At 39.3% G+C, this 24,190-nt stretch overlaps 1 protein-coding gene across 2 annotated transcripts in view; it reads right to left on the bottom strand.

Moving 5' to 3' along the window:
* Window positions 1–24,190, bottom strand: part of CERS6 (ceramide synthase 6) — a 111,252-nt gene that overhangs the window by 13,359 nt on the left and 73,703 nt on the right. For both annotated transcript variants that reach the window (XM_051787477.1, XM_051787478.1), the window contains exons 5-8: window positions 23,614–23,664; window positions 21,005–21,097; window positions 14,160–14,288; window positions 10,200–10,306 (exon numbers count right to left, since the gene is read on the bottom strand). In XM_051787477.1, the coding sequence (XP_051643437.1) occupies window positions 10,200–10,306; window positions 14,160–14,288; window positions 21,005–21,097; window positions 23,614–23,664 (380 nt within the window). The remainder of the gene's footprint in view (window positions 1–10,199; window positions 10,307–14,159; window positions 14,289–21,004; window positions 21,098–23,613; window positions 23,665–24,190) is intronic.

Here is a 24,190-nt window from a genome sequence, read left to right as displayed (position 1 = left end):
ATGATGAGCACAAGGTACTGCTACATTCTGCTGGCCACATAAAGATGCTGGGAGAATTAGCTTGTTTATAAAACACCACGGACTACTGCCTTAAAGGATGCTCTAAAACTGACAAGTAAGAAAAAAATATCACTGCGATTTACATATAAATGAAGAGGCAGTGTAGTGTGAAAGCACATGTATGCACACATGTTGATCAGCCACAATACATCAGTTACATTTCATCAGAAGTCAAGATTTATCTCTAGGATTCAGACCTTGATTGAAATCTAATAGGACTTCATATCCCAGGCTGTCCTAGTTACTTTTAATGACAATGCTACACAACAGACCTGACACACAGATATTTCTGCATGAGAGACTTCAGATGAGTTACACAACTTTTTACCTGAGAAGTGTATGGAATGATACACAAAATAGTCATTAAATTGAAGAAACTTTGGTCTGTAGCACTTCATGTACTGGAGTCTTCAAGCTGCAGCACAGCTAAGTATTTAATTATAGCAAATTCAGTACATAAAGAGCTGTACTTCATCTTCTGAGTTTCAGCTTGGCCAGCTGCTGTGTCTATATCACTGTTCTGCTCCGAACAGATGCTTCTTGGTTCTTGCTGAGTGGGAGAACAAGCTTGTTTCCCTTTTCAGATCCTGCTGCCTCTTATGTTTTCAGCCCTCCAGAGAAGGACTTAAGCTACTAAGCAGCACATGGCAAATACAAGAGGAGTAGCAGAGACCCACTGTGAACTGAGAAGAGTCAAACGAACCAGTCACCCACACAGAAGCAATGAAACAGGGAAAGAAGGACTGAGAAGACAGAGATGATCTTTTAACAGCATCTCAGGCTGATTCCTCAGATTGTTTGGTTGGTGATGCTCATTACCCCCTTCTTTTAGACAGCTGACGAAAGATCTCTGCAAAATGCAGCGACAGAAAGAATATAAACTCTTGAGTAACTCAGTACTCAGAGCGACATTAAACCCCCACACTTCAATTTTATCAGTGAGCTGAGCATCACGTGGCATTCTGCTCACCCATACCAGCCCCACATTAGAGGATTTCCTGACATGGTGCCAAAAACAAGCTCAGCTGCTGTAGAGATGGGTGGCTCCTGTCCTAATACTAATTAGGAACAATACATCTTTGCAGAAATCACAGCCTGACACTTGAGACTGTGTTATTTTAAGCCCTGTGCAGATCAATAGGATTTCCAATTACTTATCTAAAATGATGGAGCAGGCAGGAAATTATTCATGTGTGATGTACAGTAGAAGAGACCATTCTGATCAAGCTGTCACTGGTTTCAGCTGTGCTTTTCACTCAATTTGTTCTCATCAGCAGTTACTGCCCATTAAGCTGTTTCTGCAGCCACTGGTATGAATAGTAGTATTTACACTCTTGTGCATAGAAAAAAACTAAGAATAAAAGATCAGAGACACCTTTACAATCCAAGCTCAAACCTCAGGAGAGTCTTTTAACAGATATCAGGATATGGAGGGAATTTATATTTCCTAGTAGAATGTAATTATACTCAGCAAAAGGTTGTATCAGTAATGTGTTATGGCAACATGCATATGTAAAGGCCTGTGATAATACCACACAGGCACAAAGAAACTATGTTATGTTAACAATAACACTTCCAAATCTGAAAATCTCCAGGCATGCATAAAACTTTCATATGAGCAACAGAGAACACATATCAAGATCCATTTGCCTGGAGTTCATGTTATTCTCCAAGTAGGAAAAGCATTTGTTGTAAACTATAGGTTCCAATCTTTGCAAGTAGAGTATCAGAGTATAAAAAATGCTTCCTCAGGCCTCTTTCTGTTGACTAAAAATAAGTGCAGTTGTGTTTAACGACATGCCATGGCAGATATTTCGGGGGGGGAAAGATTACCCAAACTTTCTGTAAACACAGGAACAAAACAGAACTAGTTCAAAAGCCCACAAAGCATCACAGAACATCTGCATTCAGTTCTTTGCCTGGCACCCAGGGATTTTTAGGTGGCTTATTTACCATTAATAGTAGGGGTATCACACTTGGGATTCATTGGCCTAGTTTTGAGAACATGCCCACATGCCCCCAGAGTAATATAAAATTTTTTAAATCCATAAAAATTATACAGCTTAAAGAAGTGTGGTGGCACAGTGTCTGCCAAGGACTCAGCTTTCAAACAGTGACTCAAGTGTTATGGTCCTGTTGTGGATGGAGAGGAAAAACACCACCACCAAAAATCCAATCAACTTTACTTTGCTACAAAAAGCACCATAAGAATTTTCTCCACATCTGTGAAATCAGCCTTAAACAGTTTTCAGTTTAATCCAATTTTCTTAATAATGATCTCTACTGTCACATATTATGGGCCAAACTCTGCCATTGTGCAACACTGATAAAACCAATAGAATGTGCATGGTTACTCTACTTACATGGGTGCTGGTTTTCTCCCAAAGTGTTTAGTCACAGTGACCTCCTCCTAGTTGAACATTAATGAGATTCTAGCTGCATCGTGGCTGTGGAACACGGTGTTCAAAAGTCATTTGCTATTTCAAGCTGGTAAGTTAACTTACTCCCATGCTTTTGTAGTGCTATGATTTTTACATCCCACATACATCAGAAGCTCACAGTGTTCTGCTTTTATACTGACTCTGTAGCACTACAAAATATGTGCCAGTAACAGCACAGATACATCCTGGTGCTACAGATACATCCTCTAAGAGAAAAGAAAAGTGGCTGAGAAGAGGCAGAATGTTTGCCCATGCCTGAACTACCTCCATCCACCTCAACTGTCACTCACTGTGGTACTACTGTAGCAGCATGGCTTTTCCCTCCACAGAATGGGCAACTCTTAGAGGTGTACTTTGGGGCAAAGTTTCCTCACATCCCTCTCTTTTAGATAAAAACTCAGTCAAATTGAAAATTCCAATGGCCAGCCTTTTTCTTTCTCCCCTCCTTCCTGCAAGAGATGCAACTTCAGAGGAGACTTGGAGAACTTCAGCTGACTACAAAGCAAAAAAAAGCGGCAAAAAAAGTGCCACATCACAGGTATTGGTCCTGTTTTCAATTAGAGCACAGGTTTTAGAAAGGACATACTTCACAATAAAAGGAGGAAAAGGAGAACACTAACTGAATAGTCTATCCTTGACAACAGAAAGCATTATTATAGCCACAGAGTACAGCCTGTAGAAAATAAAAATGAGGGTAAGAATCAGGTTTAGAAGTCTGATGAAATCCTTTTTCAAATAATTTCTTCCTATTGTGATCACATGAAAATCTTGAAAATGAAAACTGAGCAAATGCCACTTTTTGTTATTTACATTGCAAGCCTTCAATGGTGAATGACACTTGTAACCTTTCCATTTCTTATAGCTTCGCTGTAAATAGTTAGGTCAGTATTAACCTGGCACTCCAAAGACTTCAGCTTTGCATCTTGTACAACTTCAAAGGCCTGAGTTCACAAATGCAGTTAACAATTTGAGGACATAAAATAAACAGGCATTAGAAAGGACAACATCAGATAATGTTTTGTCAAAAGCAGATGGGATGACAATCTTCTATATGTTTTGCTAAAGAGCTAAGACAAGAGTTGTGAGTAAATTTATGGAGACTAAGTTAATTAAACCTTCTTTTTAATCCATAAATTGAAGTCTATGAGTTCTTCAAATACACTATCATTAGTTTGCCAAACCTTTTTATTAAATGTTTTCAATAAAATGATTGATTATAAGTTGCTTGTTGAAACTACAAACAGACTGATATATAAGCATATTAGATAATATTTGTTAGTCCTACAGCATCCACTCAATGACAGCATGAATAACATCAGGAATCAAGTACCAAAATCATAATTTATTCCTTCAGTAACTGCTCCCCACAAGCAACTTAAGATTATGCTCTGGTTCAGACAATATTCTAAGCAAAATGAGCTCAGAACAGCATCAGAAGGGATTTGTTATCTTAGTTAAAAAGTTATTTTACTGTAGAGCAATTAGAGATGTTTGGCTGTGTACACAATACTAGGCAGGCTAGAAAGGTTTTCAATTCAGCAAGAGTAGCTAAAACCATCACAAAACACTGTGTTCATTCAGAGTCCAGACAAGGTCTGGACAGTTGGGATTCATCTGGCTACCCACATTCTTACCATGCCAAGTAACTGATCAGCACTCTTGCTTTAACTACTGCCTACATATTGCTTTGACACAGTAGGGTGCTTTTAAGAGTAGGTTGGAGCTTTCTGTTTTACCAGTATCTTCAGAGGAATGACTCAGGATGACTCTGCTGGGGTCCACATGCTGTCTTCCCACACAATAGACATGCTCCAAGGGCCAAACAGGAGAAAATGTGTCAGGAAAGAAAACCAGTATGAAAGATGACAACTCAACTTCCCTGCATGTTAAGAGCTGCACAAAACCAGTCAATATCAGCTAAAGAACAAAGCTAAGAAAAACAAAGGTTTAGCAGATCTTTGCAGCAACTGCTGCTCATGAGGGTTCTGCGCTGCCCAATTTGTAACTCAAGCTGCAATTTTGCTCAGAGAGAAGCTGATTCCAGGATAGAGAACAGTAAAGAGAACAGTGTAAACTGACAGTATGGTATTAGTGTTTGGAGACCCGGTGTGTTCATTAGCAGCATGGCTGTATCTCTCACTAGTATTGAACCAGCGATGAAACTCAGGAAGAGCTATTTGGCCAGTCATGCAGAGATGAAAGAAAGTCTGGTAATAAGTAACTAGAGTTCATTACAGCTCACTGTGGTGAACAGAAGTTAATTTTAACTCATCAAGAATCATGCCATGCTTGTCTGGTTCAAGCAGATACTCATTGCCATGAAAAGGCAATTAGAAATCACACATGAGCCAGACCGTGTGTACTCTCAAGAGTTTTAAAAATGAAAGAATAACAAGGAATAAAGTTGTTCTTCCGAGAACTGGCAGACCCATGCTTATATAAGATATGTTGGTACAAAAATCCCATTTAGCAACCATACATTACAGTTGATGAGGAGACATACACCCGAAAGCTTTGAATTTTAATAGCAAGAAATTTTTCCATTTTTTTTCCACAGAATCTTTCCAAACAGACTCACAAACAGAAGATCAGTTAAGACACACCTACTGACATCAAACAAGACCATACCAACCAACCAAAGTGGCTGACTGTCTGTCCTCATAGTTTTTAATGTGATACAATGTCTGGGCATTAACAATGTACGAAGAGATCAAGAACAGAAAGGCATACAGACTGCCTGGATTATACCAAATTTGCCTAGGTGAGGATGTGGGGGACAGCATATGCAGAACACAACCTCTGTTCTTTAAAATCAGCTTAAATCAGGCTTTCATTTAAATTTGTACAGTTGAGGCGCTATTTCACATTTGTCAATGCATGTATGTAATACATGCATGCTGAGACCGCGCAGGTCGCACGAATGCCCGTGCTGTTTGCTGCCTCCTTGCCCTGTGACAGCAGTACTTGCCAGCAACACTTCCCTGGAACCCACTGGGTTCTACCTCTCATACAATATAACTCATTATAAAAGTAATCAAAAGAAGTGAAAAACTCAGGAAAACTGCATACTAGTACTAGTCAGAGCATCTTGAAAGAACCTGAATTTACCCAGCTTGGTGCCTTCATCTGGTAAACATCAGCCTAGCTTTCCTGAGAGCCTTCTCATTCTCCTTTCAAATCCCAAAGTTACACTTTTACCTGTAGTTACTCTAAGCTATCTTTTAAAACAATGAGCAGTTTAGTAAGCTTACATCTCCCTCCACACTGACCACCTTTCTTCCACTGAGGCTTATGGAAATACCCTGTTTCACAGTCACTCCGTGAAACCAGTTTGAGATACCAAACTCTTCACAGCATTGGGAGATTTATTCAAACTGCCCTGTCAAAAAATCATGTATTCTAGAAGAATAAGGGAAATAAGTGACTAGTCTTGAGTCTCCTGTACAGCCCAAACTTGAGGAGTTTCATGGTTCTCACAAGAAGAACTCTGGAGTTAGCACTGAGCAAAGGAAGATTGGAAAATGCAGTGCATCACCTTCTTCACTCACATCTCCTGGGATGGAAGATGCCTGTTAGTCTTCTCCACACCTCAAAAAATGATTAATAAATAGAATGACCCCATGGAGTTTCCCTTCCTGGATATTGAAAGCTAAACAAAATAAAGCAAAAAGCAATCCATTCCTTTGTCAACGGAGAAAAGACTCTTTCTATCTAGCTACAGCAAAACCAAGCATTGGAGGCCTGGGGAAGAGGAATTGCAATACTTATTTAAATAAAAAAAAGGCTTGAGGTAACTGCTTTGCCTAGCCTGATTAGACTAGCCAAGGGTCCACATAATTTCTATTATTTGTTTTGTTTGAGATTGCTTTCATTCTCCCTACATTCCTCTATCAACTGAGAAGGCATCATGATCCCCCTGACTCACGGAGAGTTTTGTTTTATGTTGTAATTTGCTATAACAGTGATTATGTGCAAGTGGGAGAATTTCACAAGTAAAATGTCTTGTCAGTGAAAATAGCAGCTTTACTCCTACATTCACTTAGCAGCAGGAGGGAGAAAGTATCCTGGGGCTTTTGAATTATTGCTGAAATGAACTCCAGATGCCTGCAGAAAGACTGCTAAATATATACCTAATTGCCAGTTTCTTTTGTCTTAGCCCTGCTGTTAAACAACCTTCAAACAACAGCATTTGATACATTCTGAATTCTTTATTAGCACCTTTATGCAAAATTAAATGGCACTTGTGCAGAGCCGGAGCACAACAGCATGCCAGCGATTCGGAAGTGACGTCTCTTGAAGCATGTCTTGGGTGTTCACCTTCCTGCATGGGGGAAGTTTTCTTATAAATTACAGTTTTCCTTTTATGTTACATGCACACTGATTTTATACCTCTCAGCTTTCATGATAGAAAAATTTGCATATTTATGTAATATTAATCAGGAACCAAATTTTTCTATTTCGAATTTTCAGCAAAGGAGAGCAAAACTATGCTTCCTGGTCTGCTCCTGGCCACTCCAGTGACTCATCTTTGCTGGCATGCAAGCTAATGAGCGTGAAGATTTAGAATTGCTGTTTCATAGAGAAAAAGGATTTGGGACAGACAAGCTCATAAATCCCATGCTTCATCCTTGCTAACTCTGATTCCCACATACATCGCCTACAGTACAGCTGAGAACTATGAAACTGCCTCTGGGTGTATGTAGGGGTAACCATTAGGAATATATACATCAAGGCCTTAGTTTGGAAATAAAATGGTCTTAAAAATCAAAGATCAACCACATTGAACCATGAACATTTTCAAATAAATAAATGTATTTTTCATTGATTAAGGGAAGTGCTGGATTGGGCTGAGATAGACTTAGTTTTCTTCACGGTAGCTAGTACAGCGCTATGTTCTCAATTTGTGCTGAAAACAGGGTTGATAATTCCAGGATGTTTTCGTTATTGCTGAGCAGGGCTTACACAGAGTCAAGGCCTTTTCTGCTCCTCACATTGCCCCACCAGTGAGGAGGCTGGGGGTGCACAAGGACTCGGGAGGGGATGCAGCTGGGACAGCTGCACCCAACAGGGATATCCCACACCATATGGTGTCATGCTCAGCATATAAAACTGGGGGAGGAAGGAGGGCATATTTGGAGTGACAGTGTTTGCATTCCAAAGTCACCATTACCCATGGAGCCCTGCTGTCCTGGAGATGGCCAAACACCTGCCTGCCCATGGGAAGTGGTGGATGAATGCCGTGTTTGGCTTTGCTTGTCTGCACCACTTTTGCTTTACCTGTTGAACTGTTTTTATCTCAGCTCATGAGTTCTCTCACTTTTACCCTCCTGATTCTCTTCCCCACCCCACCGGGGAAAGTAAGTGAGCAGCTGCACCGGGCTTTGTAGCAGCTGGAGTTAAACTAGGACAAGGGAGAGGAAAGACAGAGGATCACCAGTGTAACTACTTCACCTTCTGACACTGTGGCACTGTCAGCTGTTGCATTCCCCTTAAATAAACAATCCCTCTGCCTTCACTGCCTTCAAGAATCGATGCTGATCTTTTCCACTCCAGTGGCAAACCTCACCCACGGCTGTAACTTACTGCCCTCCCTAGCCCAACATTCAGTACCAAGGAAGCCAACATCAATAACAGAAGCCCTCTTCCCCAGACCTACTTGCTTCTTTTAACCCTGCTTTCAACACACTAAGCCAACTTCTACAGAGGAGGATTCAGACAAGGTTCAATTTAAGGTGGCATGGAAGTGCTGCTGTCACTAACATATACAGGAATGGATGGGCACATCCTGAACACCAGCACAAAATGCCACAGCTGTAAAGCAGTGCTCAAGTTTTGACACTTGCTAGATAACTTATTGCTGTGCTGGTAATCTCTTCTGGGACTCTGCCAGTCAGACAGCTTGAAGTGTGTATTAGAGACAGACTTCAGTTCTGTGATGCCTGATTCCCACTAGACATGTCAATGTTTAATTTATCATTTGCATAGTCCTAGCAATGGTTTCCTGCACAGTGTGACACTTGGCTGCAACACTTCACAGAAATCACTCCAGAAAGCATAAACATCCAGTTTTTCAGCTGCAGTTCCAGTTAGAAACAGTGTTATTTAAAACACTTCAGGTTGAAAGTGTGGACTTTGCAAAATTTTACTACCATAGTAAGAATGTAAAGGATGAAAAATCTGGACCTTGCTGATTTTCAGATGTCTCAAAAGAAAAAAATACTGGGCAACTCCTTCTAGTTAAATGTGTGAAGACTCTAATGACCTCTTTCAAAATCATTCTGGAAAAGATTAATCTACTCTTTGTTGATTATTCATCAAAGCAAGCACATAGCAGTGATTTGGTAAATTTTGTGTTTGAATAACAAAAAATTTCAAATCAATAGTTCTTTCTTTGCTATTTCAAATACAAAGTGAGGTTTAAACGCTAGAATCACAGCTAAACACATAAGACAGCTCACAGAATCACAGAATTGCTGAGTTTGGAAGGGACCTCTAGACATCATCCTGTCCAACCACCCCTGGTGACCCCAACCAGGGTCACCTGTAGTAGGCTGTCCAGGACCATGGCTTTGGAGTATTTCCAAAAATGGAGACTCCACCATCTCTCTGGTCAACTTATGCCAGTCCTCAGCCACTCTCACAGTGAATAAGTGGCATCCATAAATCCTCTGCATGCTTGAGCAAGGAGCTTGGTGGTAATCTCTCTAAACATACTCTGTAAAGAGTAAAATTTCTGGCATCTGTGGTGCTTCCCAAGAACAAAATTGTCGCTGTTATTTTCTGATGCAATGACAGACACCTCTTACTTTCATAAGATACAAAGGAATACTGAGATTTGTGTTAGTTCTGTTCATACAAGAGAAAGGAAGGATCCAGAAGAGAAAAGAGCAATGCCAATGCCTTCTCTCAGCCCTCTTCATATATAGTGCACAGGTTTACAGAGAAACTTGAACGAGTTTCTACAGTGAAGTACATCAGTGTATTTCGTCATTAGCCAGCTGCCTTTTGGATGGTAAAAACTCTAGCTAAAGAATCAAACATCTGTGTTCCATTTGTGTGCATGCTTGTGTGTGTACCTAGAAGAGAGAGTATGTGCACATGCAAGCAGCTATCTTTGTCTGGGAAGAGGTGAGATTACAGTAACACCTGTATAACTACCTTACAGATATATGTATTACACAGCTGTCCCAGGAACCCTAATTCAAATGAAGGGTGGAAAAGGAGTAGCCTGTAGTATTGCAATCTGCATTGCAATAACATCCTTACACCAATTTCAGCAGGCTAGACTTTGCTTATCTCATTGTAATTTTCTTCAAGCTGAACACGTTCACAAAGTGTGCACTGAAAGCTATTGAGAATATCCCAGTTTCAAGCTTAGCCTTTGGTCAGTGTTTTTGGTGACTAATATTTTAATTTTCCTCTAACTTCTTGTCAAGACAGCCAACCAACCGTTAACCTGAAGCTATGTTGTCTCCAACTCACTTCTACCTTAAAATCAGCAGAAGCCCTGTATGTTTCTTGTCCAGCACACAGTAAACACAATGGCATTCTAGCAAATAGGCTATTTGAGCACCTGGTTATGTCTCTTTGGTGCTTTGAAAAACAGAGTAATGTCAATGAATCATGTTCAATTACAGCATAGTTATTGCCAAGCTTGTTTGATGCTCAGCATTTGAGGACAATGATGTGCTTACTCACCATAAGGGATATATGCCAAGCCTACTGACAATGAAGACAATGGCAAATGTAAGGAACAGAAGGTCACTCAGCTTTTGACACTTGCAGTAATTTGCCATTTTGGCAGCCTGAAAAAGAAAGAAATGTCTTTTTACTTCTGTGAGGACAACTGAGTTTTCTCATCTATAAGTTGTAAGAGAAGAAATCAAATTTTTATGAAATCACTAACATTTTCATTGTGCCACCTCATAGTCATCTTGCAACTCCTCTCTACTAAGCAGTTGGAAAATGTCTTTGAAGAAAAAACAAACCAGACTGCATAAAACCAGAATAAGTATCTAATTTCTTTATCCCCCATTCAATTTCCTTTTTGAGATCCTACAATTTCAGATTCACAAAACTCTTCTAAACCTTTTATTGAACCCCACTGCGTTTATGCTGTCCTTGTCCCCAGCCTCTTTACCTACCTGTCTCTCATGTTACCAGTATGCTCTACTTGCATTTTCAAAATCCATCTACCTTCCATCTGACCCATGCTCTCTGACATTCCAGTGGTCTCAATTCCTCTACTACATCTACTACTAAAGCATCTCTTCTTCCTTTCTGGTCTATACAGAACAGTTCTGACCTCAAAGATTATACCACTCCTCTTCAAGTCTTTTTCAAAGGCTCTCCTCCCCTCTCTTTCCAACTCTTCCTTTCCAACTTGTTGCCTTATGCCTATTTTTATATGCTTCTCTCATTTATCTTAATGCAGGCTTCTGAGTCTTCCCCAGTGAAGAACTAATTACACCTCACTAAAAACACAGATCTTCCCTGAAGTTTCTTTAGCCTCTTCTCCCTGAAGAAAATGGTACGTACAAGCAAGCTTGTTTTAAGACATCTCTGCTGCTTCCACAGTATTCATGTGTGTAAGCAGTTAATTATTTTTAAATAACATCTGTTTCAAGGTAGGGACAGTCTTTCTTCATACTTTCTGTCAAATGTATCCAGAGAGTCACTCCACAATGAAGTACATGAAGAGTCTGATTTTGTGTCCACTGAAGTCACTGGGAACCCTTTCAAAGCCCTCTCTGAGGGGACCCGTATTCAGCTCCCATATTGAGAAGATAATTGTGTAGACTTTCCAGAGGACTAAGAGGGAACAAAATTACCACAACCATGCATAGAGAATACTATTCTGAATGCAGAATTCAAACTAGAGAATCAAACAATCTGGATACCAAAACCAAACTGCACTTTTGGATGTTACTCAATTTCTGCAATGTTTCCACTAAAAACCTGAATATAAAGAATATTCCTCACTAACAGAAACCAAGTTAAGAAGCTCAAAAAACATGAGGAAATCCACCAGTGCTCCAAAGAAAACATAACCCTTCTGAATCAGCCCTGGTGCTAGTTTCCTAGCAGTTTTTTACTCACAGACTGGTTTAAGGAAAAGAGAACATTTTGGTGCCAGCATGCAAAACAGAAGCACTACTAACTTCCTTGACTTTTGGATGATTAGAAGTTCACATAGGAATTCTGCATGTATTTCCATGGCAGCAGTGTAAAAAACTGTTTTCATAGTGCATGGAGCTGACACTGCTATAGCAACTTGTAGTTCTCAAAAACATCAGTTCTCAAGTAACAAATCTATAAATTATAGCTTAAAAAAGACTACAGGAAAAAAAAAGGGAAAGAATATGTTGTTGGATGGAATTTTGCCACCTAAGACAATACAACACAATTTTCAGAGCTTAAAAACTGTAACTACAATTGAGTAACACAGCTCTTCCATATACTCTTGCTAGTCTGTCTGTTTAAATCCATGTGTTTTACAGCACAGCTTTTGCCTTAGTCTGAAGCTTCCATTCCCTGCTCTTTTATAAAAGTATGTCAGCAGATAGTTGGGACCTGACAGAAAGGAATCAGGTTGAACTGTGACTACACACATGGGCAACTTCTCACATGCATAGACTAGCATTAAACTGCCACAGTGTCCATTAATAGAAGTTAAGAAGTCTCAAGGTCCCCAAATAGGTGGGATTTTAAGTGCTTCAACATGTTAGGTCACAGAGGTTTCAACCCACACGCTGTACTGCAGTGCAAATATACCCAAGACCCCATAAACAACTAGCTGGGAATCTGAGAGTTGCTTCTCAGAGGCCTAGATTTTAGTTTATGCTAACGTAATGGCTTCCTAGGCAAGCAAATTATGTTTGATATGACCTGCCATGGCTAGAATGCTTTGAATATCCAAGATAACTTTCATTCAGACCTAAAAACCCAGTTATAATTCCTGAAAATTCTACTATGATTCTTCCATACTTACAAATGCCTTAACACCTATGGAAAAAACCCTCACCTCCAGGATTCCCATCAATTCACATTACTTTCTGCAATGAGAATAGCAAAAATGTTGCATTCCAGCTTTCCACTGGACATGTTTCATCATGAAATGGTAGGTGGAAAGAGTCTAGTGGCCTCCAGAAATAGCTTTTCATTTTTACAAATATGTAATAGGTAGAACAGGTCAGGTATACAACTGACCTATCATGGAAGGATATTTAACCAACTTCTTTTGCAGTTTGACAATTTTTTTCCTCTGCACTGACTTTCCTCTCAGTACCATCAGCAGTGTGTAAGAGTCCATCTCCTCTCATATGGCACCAGGGCTGTGCCCCACTGCCCTAGCAGAACTTCCAGTCATAACAGACTGAAGGAATTGACCAGAAAGACCACTGAAGTATGTGCCTCATGAGTAGGGGTATTTGATGAATGTTTGCAAATCACACGAGAATACCAGCAATTCCTCTTTGTCAGTGAATAAACAAAGGAATTGAGCAAAAATATGTATCTCACTGTATTCAAGGTAAGGTTTTAGCTAGCCTATTCTGGCTGCTCTCCACTGTTTTTATATTCCACAGACGCTGGTCTGATCTGGAATGAACATCTTCAAGTAAGTCCTTCTGGTGGTGAGAAAAGAGGAATGAAGAAAGTTTAGGTGAAGCCATAGCTAGCTACACACATTGCTAAAATAGAAAAATAAACTTGTAAAGATGCAATTATTTCTATCAGGAGAAATCCACATTCTCTTTTGCTTTCTATCTCAGGCAGTCATGTGCCTTCTAGATTAAAAGAAGATTAAAAAATAAAACCAGATTTACAGTTGGGATTTACTACTGAATCAGAATGGCAGGATTTTGATTTTGCAATAGGTGACTCACACAGTGAGACTATATTCTCACATAATAGGATCCTTGCAGATACTTTAATAAACAATAATTTCAGACAAAACAGTTATTAACTTTGGTTTGATCCTGACGCAGAGTTCACAGATAACCCAACCCCAGCATCACCCAGAGCTGTTTAATAACTGATGCAGGTAAAGATGACATCATCTCTAAATTGCCACTATGGAAGTTACAGACCATTTTGACTTAAAAAAATTTCAGTCATCCCTTTTTCTCCAAATCCAAATGCTTAATTGTGGCATTGGGATCCAGAGGCACGAGAACCTGGAAAATCGGAGGTCAGCTCACTGCCCATGCCCAAATAGCCACCAAATTGTCCAACACACTCTGTCCAGCAAAGCACAGCAGAAACATACTGTGACACCTTGATTCTTTTGCAGACAGGGTTATTGCTCCTCAGCCCATGTCAGAGTGGTCAAGAACCAGGAGCTTCTATCCCACTGTTACCACTTTCCAGATTTTGCAACTTTGAGCTTTTGATTTTACCATGTTGTAATTAAAATCTGTGTGTAATCCTCCCTGGCATACAATGCATTACCACTCTCTTCTCTGGACAAGCAACTTACCAAGGGATAAATGAGCCTTAAGTCAGAAACATGCATTGCTACAAGGGTAATACATTCAAGCAAATACACTATATTAATCACCATTACGATCTTGAACTGGACCCCTGGCTTAGGAAATACTTGTTTTGCATAGCAAAAAGATTCTACCTACTGACAGGATGACATATGTATTATCTCACCTCTAGAACAATATCAGACGCATCATGGAGACAAAAGATCAAAGTTCCCACTCGTGTCAGATTGGTTATATATGAGAAGGAAATCAGGGTGACTGCTAAAATGTGATGTGTACACATGATGCCAAAATCCTAGAGCAGCAAAAGTAAAGAAAAGAAACAAAAACCAAAAAACAATGAAGCAAACAGTTATATTCAGTACTCATATACAAAAATGGATGGATGTTTCTTACACCCAGCATTATGGTTAAGTTATATAAAGATCCTACTACATAAGTGCTATGTATTTCATTTAGACTGAATAAAATAATCATTGTATTAACAAAATGCAAAATATTATTGAAAACTAGGCAATATCTACACTTCTCAGTTTATAGTAATTTAACCTAATAAACATTTGTGACTGAAGTTACTTTGAAAAGACATATGTACATACAAATCAAATTACACCATATATTTTATGCATTGAGTAACGTATGCATATAAAAATATGCATAACCAAGTGCAAAATAATGCACTATTCACAAGAGATAAAACAGCTACAAAGAAACAAGAAATACATTTCCACTGCACTAGGACAACAGGCACCTGCCAAGCACAACTGAGAGCTTTCACTGAGCCAAGAATTCCAGATCCAGGTTTTTATTTGTTTTTAATGAAGGTGCTTTGTCTTCACACTGTAACAGGGTCAGAAAAGTCTTCAAATGAGCTGGTGCAGCTCCTCCTACTCAGTTCTAATCCACTGCCTCCCAAACGATGCAGGCTAACTGGTCTCCAGGTCAGTAACTCTCAGTTATTTGGCCAGAAAGTAACTATTACTATTGAAAAATCAGGAAGCAGTGAAGCTTCTGTAACATCACATTCCCAGATACATGCCAAGGGGCAGACAAAGCAGAGGCAATGATCTACCTGCCTGGACTAGACTTCCAGACTGATTAATGAGAGAATAGGACCTGCAGAGATGCGACTCTTCTCTGCAAGGCACTAAGTCAGTCAAAAAGAAGTCTTGCTGGCATTTGCTGAACTACCTGCATGGCTTTGAGAAAGTGATATCAAAACCCTTAAGGAAAGATCACAGACAACATTTAACTGGGGAGTTTCTCCATGCGCCAGGTGCAATGTTAGTACCACAGCTCCTGGCAGATCTAGTAACTCTCATACAGAGCTGTCTGAAGGGAGAGAGATCCAGGCAGTCAAAAGGAGCAGCTCCTCCAGGCAGCCTGCCTGCTCAGCATCTTGGGAGGTGGATTTGTCTTTCTGATAGCTTTTGTGGGCCAGTCCTGCTGAGCTATGGTAGTCTTCAGCTACAGGGCCCACAGCAGAGAAACTGAAACTGAGACCCTTTAGAGAGGCAACACCTGGTTTGCAAAGGGACTGAAGATACATGTGTTGAGCAGGGCCTTACAGAAAGTGTTGTGAGCTCCCACTAACACAGAGTCAACTCTGGAAAAGCAGCAGCTACAGCTCCCGGTTGCTCTCTCTCTTCAATACCAGGAAGAGTAACTGCACCATGTCCCCACGCCTCTCTCTTTGGGAATGCAGCAGGCATGTAGCAGACACCACTGTTTTTAAGGACATGCAGTGCCACTGCCTCTTAGTACCAGCACTTGTTTTCACTGCAATGTTCACCTGGAGTGAACAAACGTGCAGCTTGAGCAGTGTCACTGACTGAAGAGGGACAGGACCTGCTCCCAGCCTCTATCACTCTATGTTTAATGCTATGAGGTGCTACAAGACCCTATTTCATACTCATCAGTGGGCACTCCCAGTAACTCCAACACAAAGCTGAGGGAGGTCAGGAGGGCACGGAAGGCAGGGGAAAGGGAGAAAAGAAATAAAAAGAAGACTAAAAGAGGGAACCACATCCTAGTTTAGTATACTCCCAACATTTCTCAGCTGGATTATTTGGCCCCCAGCACTATGGAGCACAATTAAATACATTCAGCAGTCATATCAAGGTATTGCTTTGAAACTATTTTCTTCAAGCAGACTGAAGAAAAAGTGAATTAAAGGCTGTTTCCCTTTCTGAGTGTCTTAAGGGAAAGCAAGGGTATGGCATCTTAGTCATTTCAATAACTACAAACCCACACATGGAGACCATTTCACCATACAATACTAAAAAGGGCAAAGCACCTACCTTATTCCATGGGATCAGAAGTAAGCTACTAGCATTGCCCTATGGCCATACTGCAAACTAGTTCTTTACCTTCTTTAGCTGTAAATACTATGGCACTGCTCTTAATTTTCCCTCTAACTGCAAGTATGTTAGCACATGGGTAGTCCAAATGGGGCAAGAAGTCAAGTAGAAAATCTCCTCTGTTTTCATAGCTGACACATCCATGTTCTACAAATACAAGATTTCTAGTCCCTCTTGGGTATTTTTCAAGGCATTCCTGACAATATGGATTATTCCTAAGCAATCTTAATGCTCTTAGGCAGCAGTCTTCTGCACTTCTTACAGAAATGCTGTCCAGGGAACTCCTTCTCTAATAATGTTTCTTAAAAGAGACAGTTATCTGACTCTGCCAGCTCTGAAACAGACATGCTGGATTGACCTACTGAAAACTGTTAGAAAAAAGTAGCAATGATATAAATAAAACTACTTTCATTATTGTAGTACTTTCTTTCCTGTTTGTGACATTTCTTTAATTAAAGTCATTATAAAGTCATTAATTCATACAATGCTTTGAAGATGTTACCTGTTAGATTTTAGTTACACATAAGAGTAATTACAGAATATGCTGGGTTGGAAGGGGTGGATCCACAAGGATCATTGAGCCCAACCCTTGGCCCTGCAGAGGACCACCCCCAAGAGACACACCATGTGCCCAAGAGTGTTGTCCAAATGCTTCTTGAACTCTGTCAGGCTTGGTGCTGTGACCACTTCCCTGGGGAGCCTGTTCCAGTGCCCAACCATCCTCTGGATGAAGAACCTTTTTCTAAAATCCAACCTAAACCTCCCCTGACACAACTTCAGGCCATTCCGTTGGGTCCTGTCACTGGTCACCACAGAGCAGAGATCAGGGTCTCCTCTTCCCCTCACAAGAAAGTTGTAGACTATAATGAGGTGTCCCCTCAGTCTCCTCCAGGCTGAACAGACCAAGTGCCCTCAGCCGCTCCTCATACGGCTTCTCCTCAAGGCCCTTCACCATCTTCGTTGCCCTCCTTTGGATGCTCTCTAAGAGCTTAATATCTTTTGTGACCAAAACTGCACATGAACACATAGATACTAATGGTACTTATGATCCCAGCTTACTCCAGTACTTTCATCCATACAGAGCAGAAGAGCAGCTGTACAGGAATGGGCTATTTTTTTTTTATGTAGTTCAAATGATATGCGTGTTTGTGAAAGTTGTATTTATTTACAGCAGATTTGTAGCCTCCTGAAAGCTGTCATGTGCCTATGTCATGAAAATATGTGGCTAAGAATAGGAGAAAGAACCTATTCCTGACACCATCAGTTGGAAGAACACAGGGCAGACAGCAGAGAAACCCCACAGCTCTTAACTTGTAGACAAGCCCTCTGGAATCAAGGCTTCTGCCACCCACATTTGTTTAACATGTCACACTCACTGACTAAACTGCCAAGTGGCTATGGGGTATTAGTGCCACTGAAGGGCAAAACATCATCTTTATGGTTTATATTATAGATCAACAAGGAAAGGTAAAGGTTTGTAAAATGTACGCTATTTAAATTGCTTCCACTGAGCAAAAAGAAATCAGCTCTGCATCTCATTTTTTACTGAGTTTGAAGAAAGAGATCTAGCAAAATATAGCATAAATTTAGCAAAATATAGCATAAACTTTACAGAATCAAAATGGAATATTCAAGAAAATTAGCAGTTACAGATTATTTTATTTTGGGAATGAGTGAACTTTTTTTTTTAATAAAAAAGAAGCTCTAGAAATTGCCAAATGTTTGGAACTAAAAGATGTGAATACACAGAAAGATCTCCTAGATCTTCTACAAACCTATTAAAACACTCAATAGAAATTTTACACATTACTTTAAATGCACCTGTCAAATATTTTTATGTAAACAAATACTTCTGGTAACCAGAAAGCATGTAAATAAGCCTCACTGCTTTTAAAACTCGTCAGGTTCTTGTGAGACTAACCAAGTTTCCTGATCTAATTTTTTTTTCCTGTCTTTTACAAAACAGGAGTATGGGAAGCTGGCCAGAGATCATACTAGGTTTGAAAATTAACACCTTTAAGGATAGAATATCATTATAACAACATAACAGATATTTATGAAACAAACAATATGCCATTATAAAACTGTAAAAGTTAAGCTACTCAGTTCACTGCCTTAATGCCAATAGTAGGTATGTGCAATGGCCTAGTTTGCTCATACCTCTCCAGCCAGTGAAAGATAATCTGGTGGAATTTAAAACACCTAAATAAAGAGGTATTTGAAAGTCTGAAAAACAACTGGAAGTCATTTTGAAGTCATCAATTTACTATCGGAGAAGAATAAAATGCAGATGGAAAATAGCAAGTTTTTCTTCAGCTACAGCAAGTAAAAGACCAATGCTGGAGTTAGGCCAGTGCTGAGTGCTGGTGCTTTCAGTGAGGACCCACTGCAGCTCTCCTTCAGGGAAACCCAACTACATGAAAGGCTGAATTCCTGCAGTGCACAAAGCTGCCAGGGCACTTCTGACCATCCCAGAATACAACGCAGACACTTCTGCTGAATTTAAAGTACCTAAAATGATAACCAAGACTTAGATAAAAGTAATCCTTTCACTGTAACATGAAAACATCAACAGGTTTCTCCAGCTGAGAACTGTTAATCTACTCTGTATAAGCCACTGTGAAATATTACAATAGCATCTGATATTAGCTGGCAAATTTCCTGCGTCTTCTTGTTAAATAGATCCTTATTTCATATGGGCACCATTTCACACATTGCATATTGGGTGCAATACGTGGTTTCCACATTATTTTAAACTAAACCTTCTCTTTAAAAGAGAACTATTATGATGTTGCAAGGGGTGGTGTCTCTGTCAAGCTTGTACCTCTTTTTGTCAACTACTATAAGCCTTTAGTGCTAACATTTTTCAGCTCAGTGGGTTTCCCTGACAGCTTGCACTTGCCCCTGGGCACAGAGCAGTTTTACTGTGTGACATTAGGACATTTCTACAATCCAGTCTTCCTAGTTATCAATTTCACTTACACTACAAAAAGAACTGTCCCTTCAGTCCAAACTGGTCAGTGATTTAATGCATTATTTGCTTATAAATACGGCACCTCCACTGTCTCCTGCAGGTTGCTTCTAATGAAAGGCTTTTGACTTGCTGTCACTGCACTGCAGATGCTGTTTTCCTGCTCTCTGCTGGACACTGCATGTTCTCAGACACAGCAGACACATGGGACGCATGGGACATCTGGTGCTCTAGCACCAGATCCAAGTGCTCTGGTTCAAGCACTGCAAATCTGTGGCAGGGGTGTTACTCAGCTGTTAGCCATCCACTTCCCCACCTTCATCTTCCATTCAATTTCCACAGCAGGTTGCTGTAAAGTCTTCCTGATAACAAGTCACTTATATATAACTAAGAAATAGACTTGGCACCTGCAGCTTAGGTATACTAGTCAATATTACTCTTGATTTAAATTCATCTGCATTATCATACAGCTCTGTTGTGCACTGTTTTTCTGTATCTCTGGTTTTTGAACCAGTAAAGTTTCACTCATTTCAAAGCCATTATTTAACAGAATGTTTAGCATCTACAGACTATGCAAACAAGGGACTTACCATGTATTCATCATATATTGGTTGCTTTATTTTCAATTTACCCTCCTATAAGGATTTAAATTTTTTAGATGCTTTCTTGAGATTTTTACTTCCGCAGTAATTTGGAAATCCAGATAGAGGGGGGTGTTTCTATATACATAGATGTGGCACAAGACTCTCAGGAGCACATTGTGGTTCTAAATAGCAGATAAATTTATTAAAGACATACTGGATTCTCATTTAGTCTTTTCAGAGTTATGCTCCTGCTAAAATTCTAATAAACAGAGATTTTTCCATTAGCATAGCCTACAATCATTTAATTAAATGCCAGCTGAAGGAAGAACATAACAATATTATAAAATCCTTCCAAATGTTTTAAAAATGTAATTTTGAAACATTAAACCCCCATGCAAGAATATCTCAATGGACTGTTATTACAGAATAACTGTGGTGCTACCTGTTCTGCTATGGACTAGGATTCTCCTTGGAGGAGAGAACTTGGAATATGGAACGGGTTACTAATGATTCTGGAAAAATCATTTTATTTGGCCAGAGTTTTATTTTTTTTCATTAATAGCCCTTTAATGGCAATGTTCTGCTACTTGGAATTTCATAACCATAATGGTAAAATGAAATGTAAAATTAGTTTTTAGTATTACGTATATCCTGTTTTTACCATCCCTTTGTAGAAAAAATTGAAACCCCTCATAGATCTTAATCAAGTGATACTATGGATTTATGAGGCAGTCTTGCTCTGACATTGATATTTAATCATTTCATTCTTAGAAGAAACAGTACATCTACCAGATACTATATGTTCAATTCCATTCAAGTCACTGTATAAGAGCAGAAGGTTTTTCTAGCTGCTGCTATTTGCCCTTCAATATTTGATTGTTCCAGGCTTTTCTTCTCATGTGCAGGAAAAACCCACATCATAGTAACAAGGAACAGAGTAAGACAAACACTTCAACACCAATTTCTCAGTGAGTAATATCTGCAAGAAGTAGAGACTAGAAACTGTATTTCCAGTTCGCTACACAAGTAATACAGATAATGCTCAAGAATGATACATACGTAAAGATTTCAATGTTTTTAGTCTGATTCTCCTTACCTTTCTTTTGACGTCAATGAATTGAGAAAACATTAAGGACCAGTAGAATGACAATTCAACTAGGTAGTAATAATGAAGGTCAGGCATCAGTGGCTGAAAGATGGAGACGAGAAAAGGTTAATAGAGTCTAACCGACATTACAGGCAGCTGTGGCCTATAGGAGACACGTTTAATCACAGAGAATTATTGAATTATACATAAGCATCCTATGTAAGAAAAATGATGATGGTTGCCTCTTTCAAACTTTGATGGCTCTGGAAAAATAAAGCTCCTCAACCCTCTCTCCTCTAATGTTTTAGTCTTGACAAAACTGTAATACCAAAAATTATGATGTTGCCAATTTGGAACCCAGAACAAACCAAATTCCGAGTACTCCTAAGTCTTTTGAAAGATTACTTGAAACATCTTGCTTTACATCAATAATGTTTAAACCACAGCAAAAAAACCATGCTAGAGCAGATTAGAAAAAAGTAATGCTAGTATATAATCTCATCTGCTCATGATGATAATGTTGTGGCTCTTTCTAATATAAATGTCTGCTTTTAAAGAATTTTACTATTTTTTGGAAACATATTAACATTTGAAAAGAAGAAAATAGAATAAATTTATCCAGGCATCCTGTTTGATATACAACATGGTTACACAGATGTTTAAAAGTAAAAGAAATATAAATAGCAAGAGACGGGAACTTATGCACAACCAAAACCAACTTGGGGTAACTTCAAAGAAGGTAACTGGTGGCAGGCATAAGCTGTTTGGCCCCCCAGCCTAAGAGAGCCAGTCCAAGGAGCTACTCTAATTTCCAGGCAAATGTGCCTCCCTGATAGTCATATCTTCCACCTCAGTGATAGAGAGGGACACTGGCAAAGGAGAAGCTCCTGAGGGCATTGCCTGAGGAATTAGATAAACCATCTCTAGAGCAGTTTGCACTGGCACAGCTATGCACCCAAGTAGGGCCTGAGCTGTTTCCACTGGCAAGAGGTGCTTCAGTTGCCTCTTTTATTCACATTCTCTTTTGCAGACAAGTTCTTAGTCGCTGAAAAACAGTTCTTAGGTGCCCAATGAATGCTCTGTAGGGGTTTCTTTAACATAGAAATATGCTTATCCTTTATGAAAATGTGTACATTTAATATCAATCTTTTAAAGCCATTTCTTGGGCTAATATAATCCTTTTCTGATTTAGTGAGACTGCCAATAGACTTTTAATTAGGTGTAATTAAAAAAGGGAAAGAGAATAAGAGCTAGCAATAAACTGCGACTATTATACTCATTATTGCAAGGGAACTCACTGAGGAAAATTCCTAGTAAAAAAGAAGATTGTCAGCTGCTTTATTAGCATTATTAGCATTAGTATTTCTAAACCCATACATAACGATAATGTAGGGTAACTCTAATGATGGCATGGATTCCCTCCTGGATCTATAGTGTGTGTTTAATTTAGTTCAAATGTTAGGTTTCAGTTCTTCAAGACTTAACCTCAACAGGACTGTTCTGTGCTTATGGCTGTGTTGTGACCCAAATGATCCATTTGTCTATATCTACAGTAATACAGTAAAGTCCAGCTGGATTTTTGCAATGCATTGGTGAGTAACTTACAAAGGATTTGTAGCAAACAAGAATTTAGAAATTTTATCTAGTTAAGGAAAAGCCAACAAAACAAAACAAATTGAAAACACAGTACTTAATTCTGATTAGCACCCAGTAGACAATTTCATCTCTGAGAAAATGATTTTCACAATGACTTTAATTAATTTTAGTTGCTACACTCTAAAAGTTGTAACCAGACTTTGTTCTTCTGGTAAGTCTGGTAAATGTATGTTCTTTGACCAGTAAGATTCATATTCTTTTGTTGTAAGTAAATCTCTTATTGCATATAATAACACAAAAATAGGAGGGAACAGGACTGAAAAGCACCAGTAACTGTAGCCATATCAATCTAAAAAACAATTGTATCTAAAATTTCTGAGGGATGAAGATTCAAGACCTCCTCCATTCAATTTCTGCTGCTGCTGCTTCCCTAATATTGTTCAGTTCACCCTCCAGTCTCTGGGTGGAATTTAAGTCATCACTTCTTCTGAAGCTACATGACCAAATTCCTTCAACCTTTCTCAGATCAAGATTTCTGGTCATTCTTACTGAACTATCTCTACTGAACTATTTCCAACAGGTACACAACCTTCAAGAACAGTAACATCAAACCACAGCTCTCCTATTCAATCTGTCAAGGGCTGTTTACTGTCACAGGGAATTCACATGTCTTTCAGACAATACTCTTCTTCATACTTTCCAGTCTGAAAATCTGAAAATGACTTCCCCCCCCTTCTCCCTCTCCTTCAGGAAAAAAGAATAATAAAATAAAATAAAAAACACCTAGACAGGTGAAACTCCTTAAATTGCCAACTTTTCTCTGGAGCTTTTGGAATTCAGTGTGTGGAATTCAGGTGTGACAACTATATTCGTCTTTCCTATCTTGAACTCAAGCAAGATGGGACATATCTAGCAATGATCTGAACTACCAAGTAGCCCACTCACACTAACATATTGACATATTAAAAACAGAGGTTTGCAGAAGTGTCATGTTTGTTCTTAGGCAGCACTGTAACTTTTACCTGATATGGATACCCGTTCCAGCACTGTCTGGTATTCCAGAGCCAGGGTGTCTGAGAGAAAGAAAGAAAAAACAAAACAAAGGTTTGTACACACCATTTTCTGCAATGTTAAGTGTATATTTTTATTACAAGTGAAAGACAAAACTACAGGAACAGCTTAAGATTTTCAGTTTTTGCTAGAGGCTATGAGAACTGAATAGAACAAGGAGATTCCCCAGAGTTTCACAGCATGAATTAGAGCAACTTGCCTGTTTTTTGTTGGTACCCCATGACCTTAGTTTTGCAGGAGTGCAGACTGAATGTAATCAGCCTGTGCTTAGATGGTTAGATCTCACATTACCTTCTCAATAGCATGGGAAATTTTGACCTCAGACTGCTCAAATATTTTAAGGAAAGTTCCTTGCATGTGCTGTTACCTACAAGCATCCTTCTATACAGGAACCATCCTTCATCCTTGCCACATCAGCACAAAATAGAAAATCATATCTCTTGCTTTCCTGGCTGAAGACATGACCATCCAGAGATGATAGATTTTGCTATCACATGGAAAATACTCTCACATCTTAGGGCAACATGA

The sequence above is a fragment of the Manacus candei genome, unplaced genomic scaffold (genome assembly GCF_025592945.1).
Source record: "Manacus candei isolate 608988 ecotype Guabito, Panama unplaced genomic scaffold, ASM2559294v1 h1tg000023l, whole genome shotgun sequence".
Classification (NCBI taxonomy): domain Eukaryota; kingdom Metazoa; phylum Chordata; class Aves; order Passeriformes; family Pipridae; genus Manacus; species Manacus candei.
This window is presented reverse-complemented; position numbering and strand designations above follow the sequence as displayed.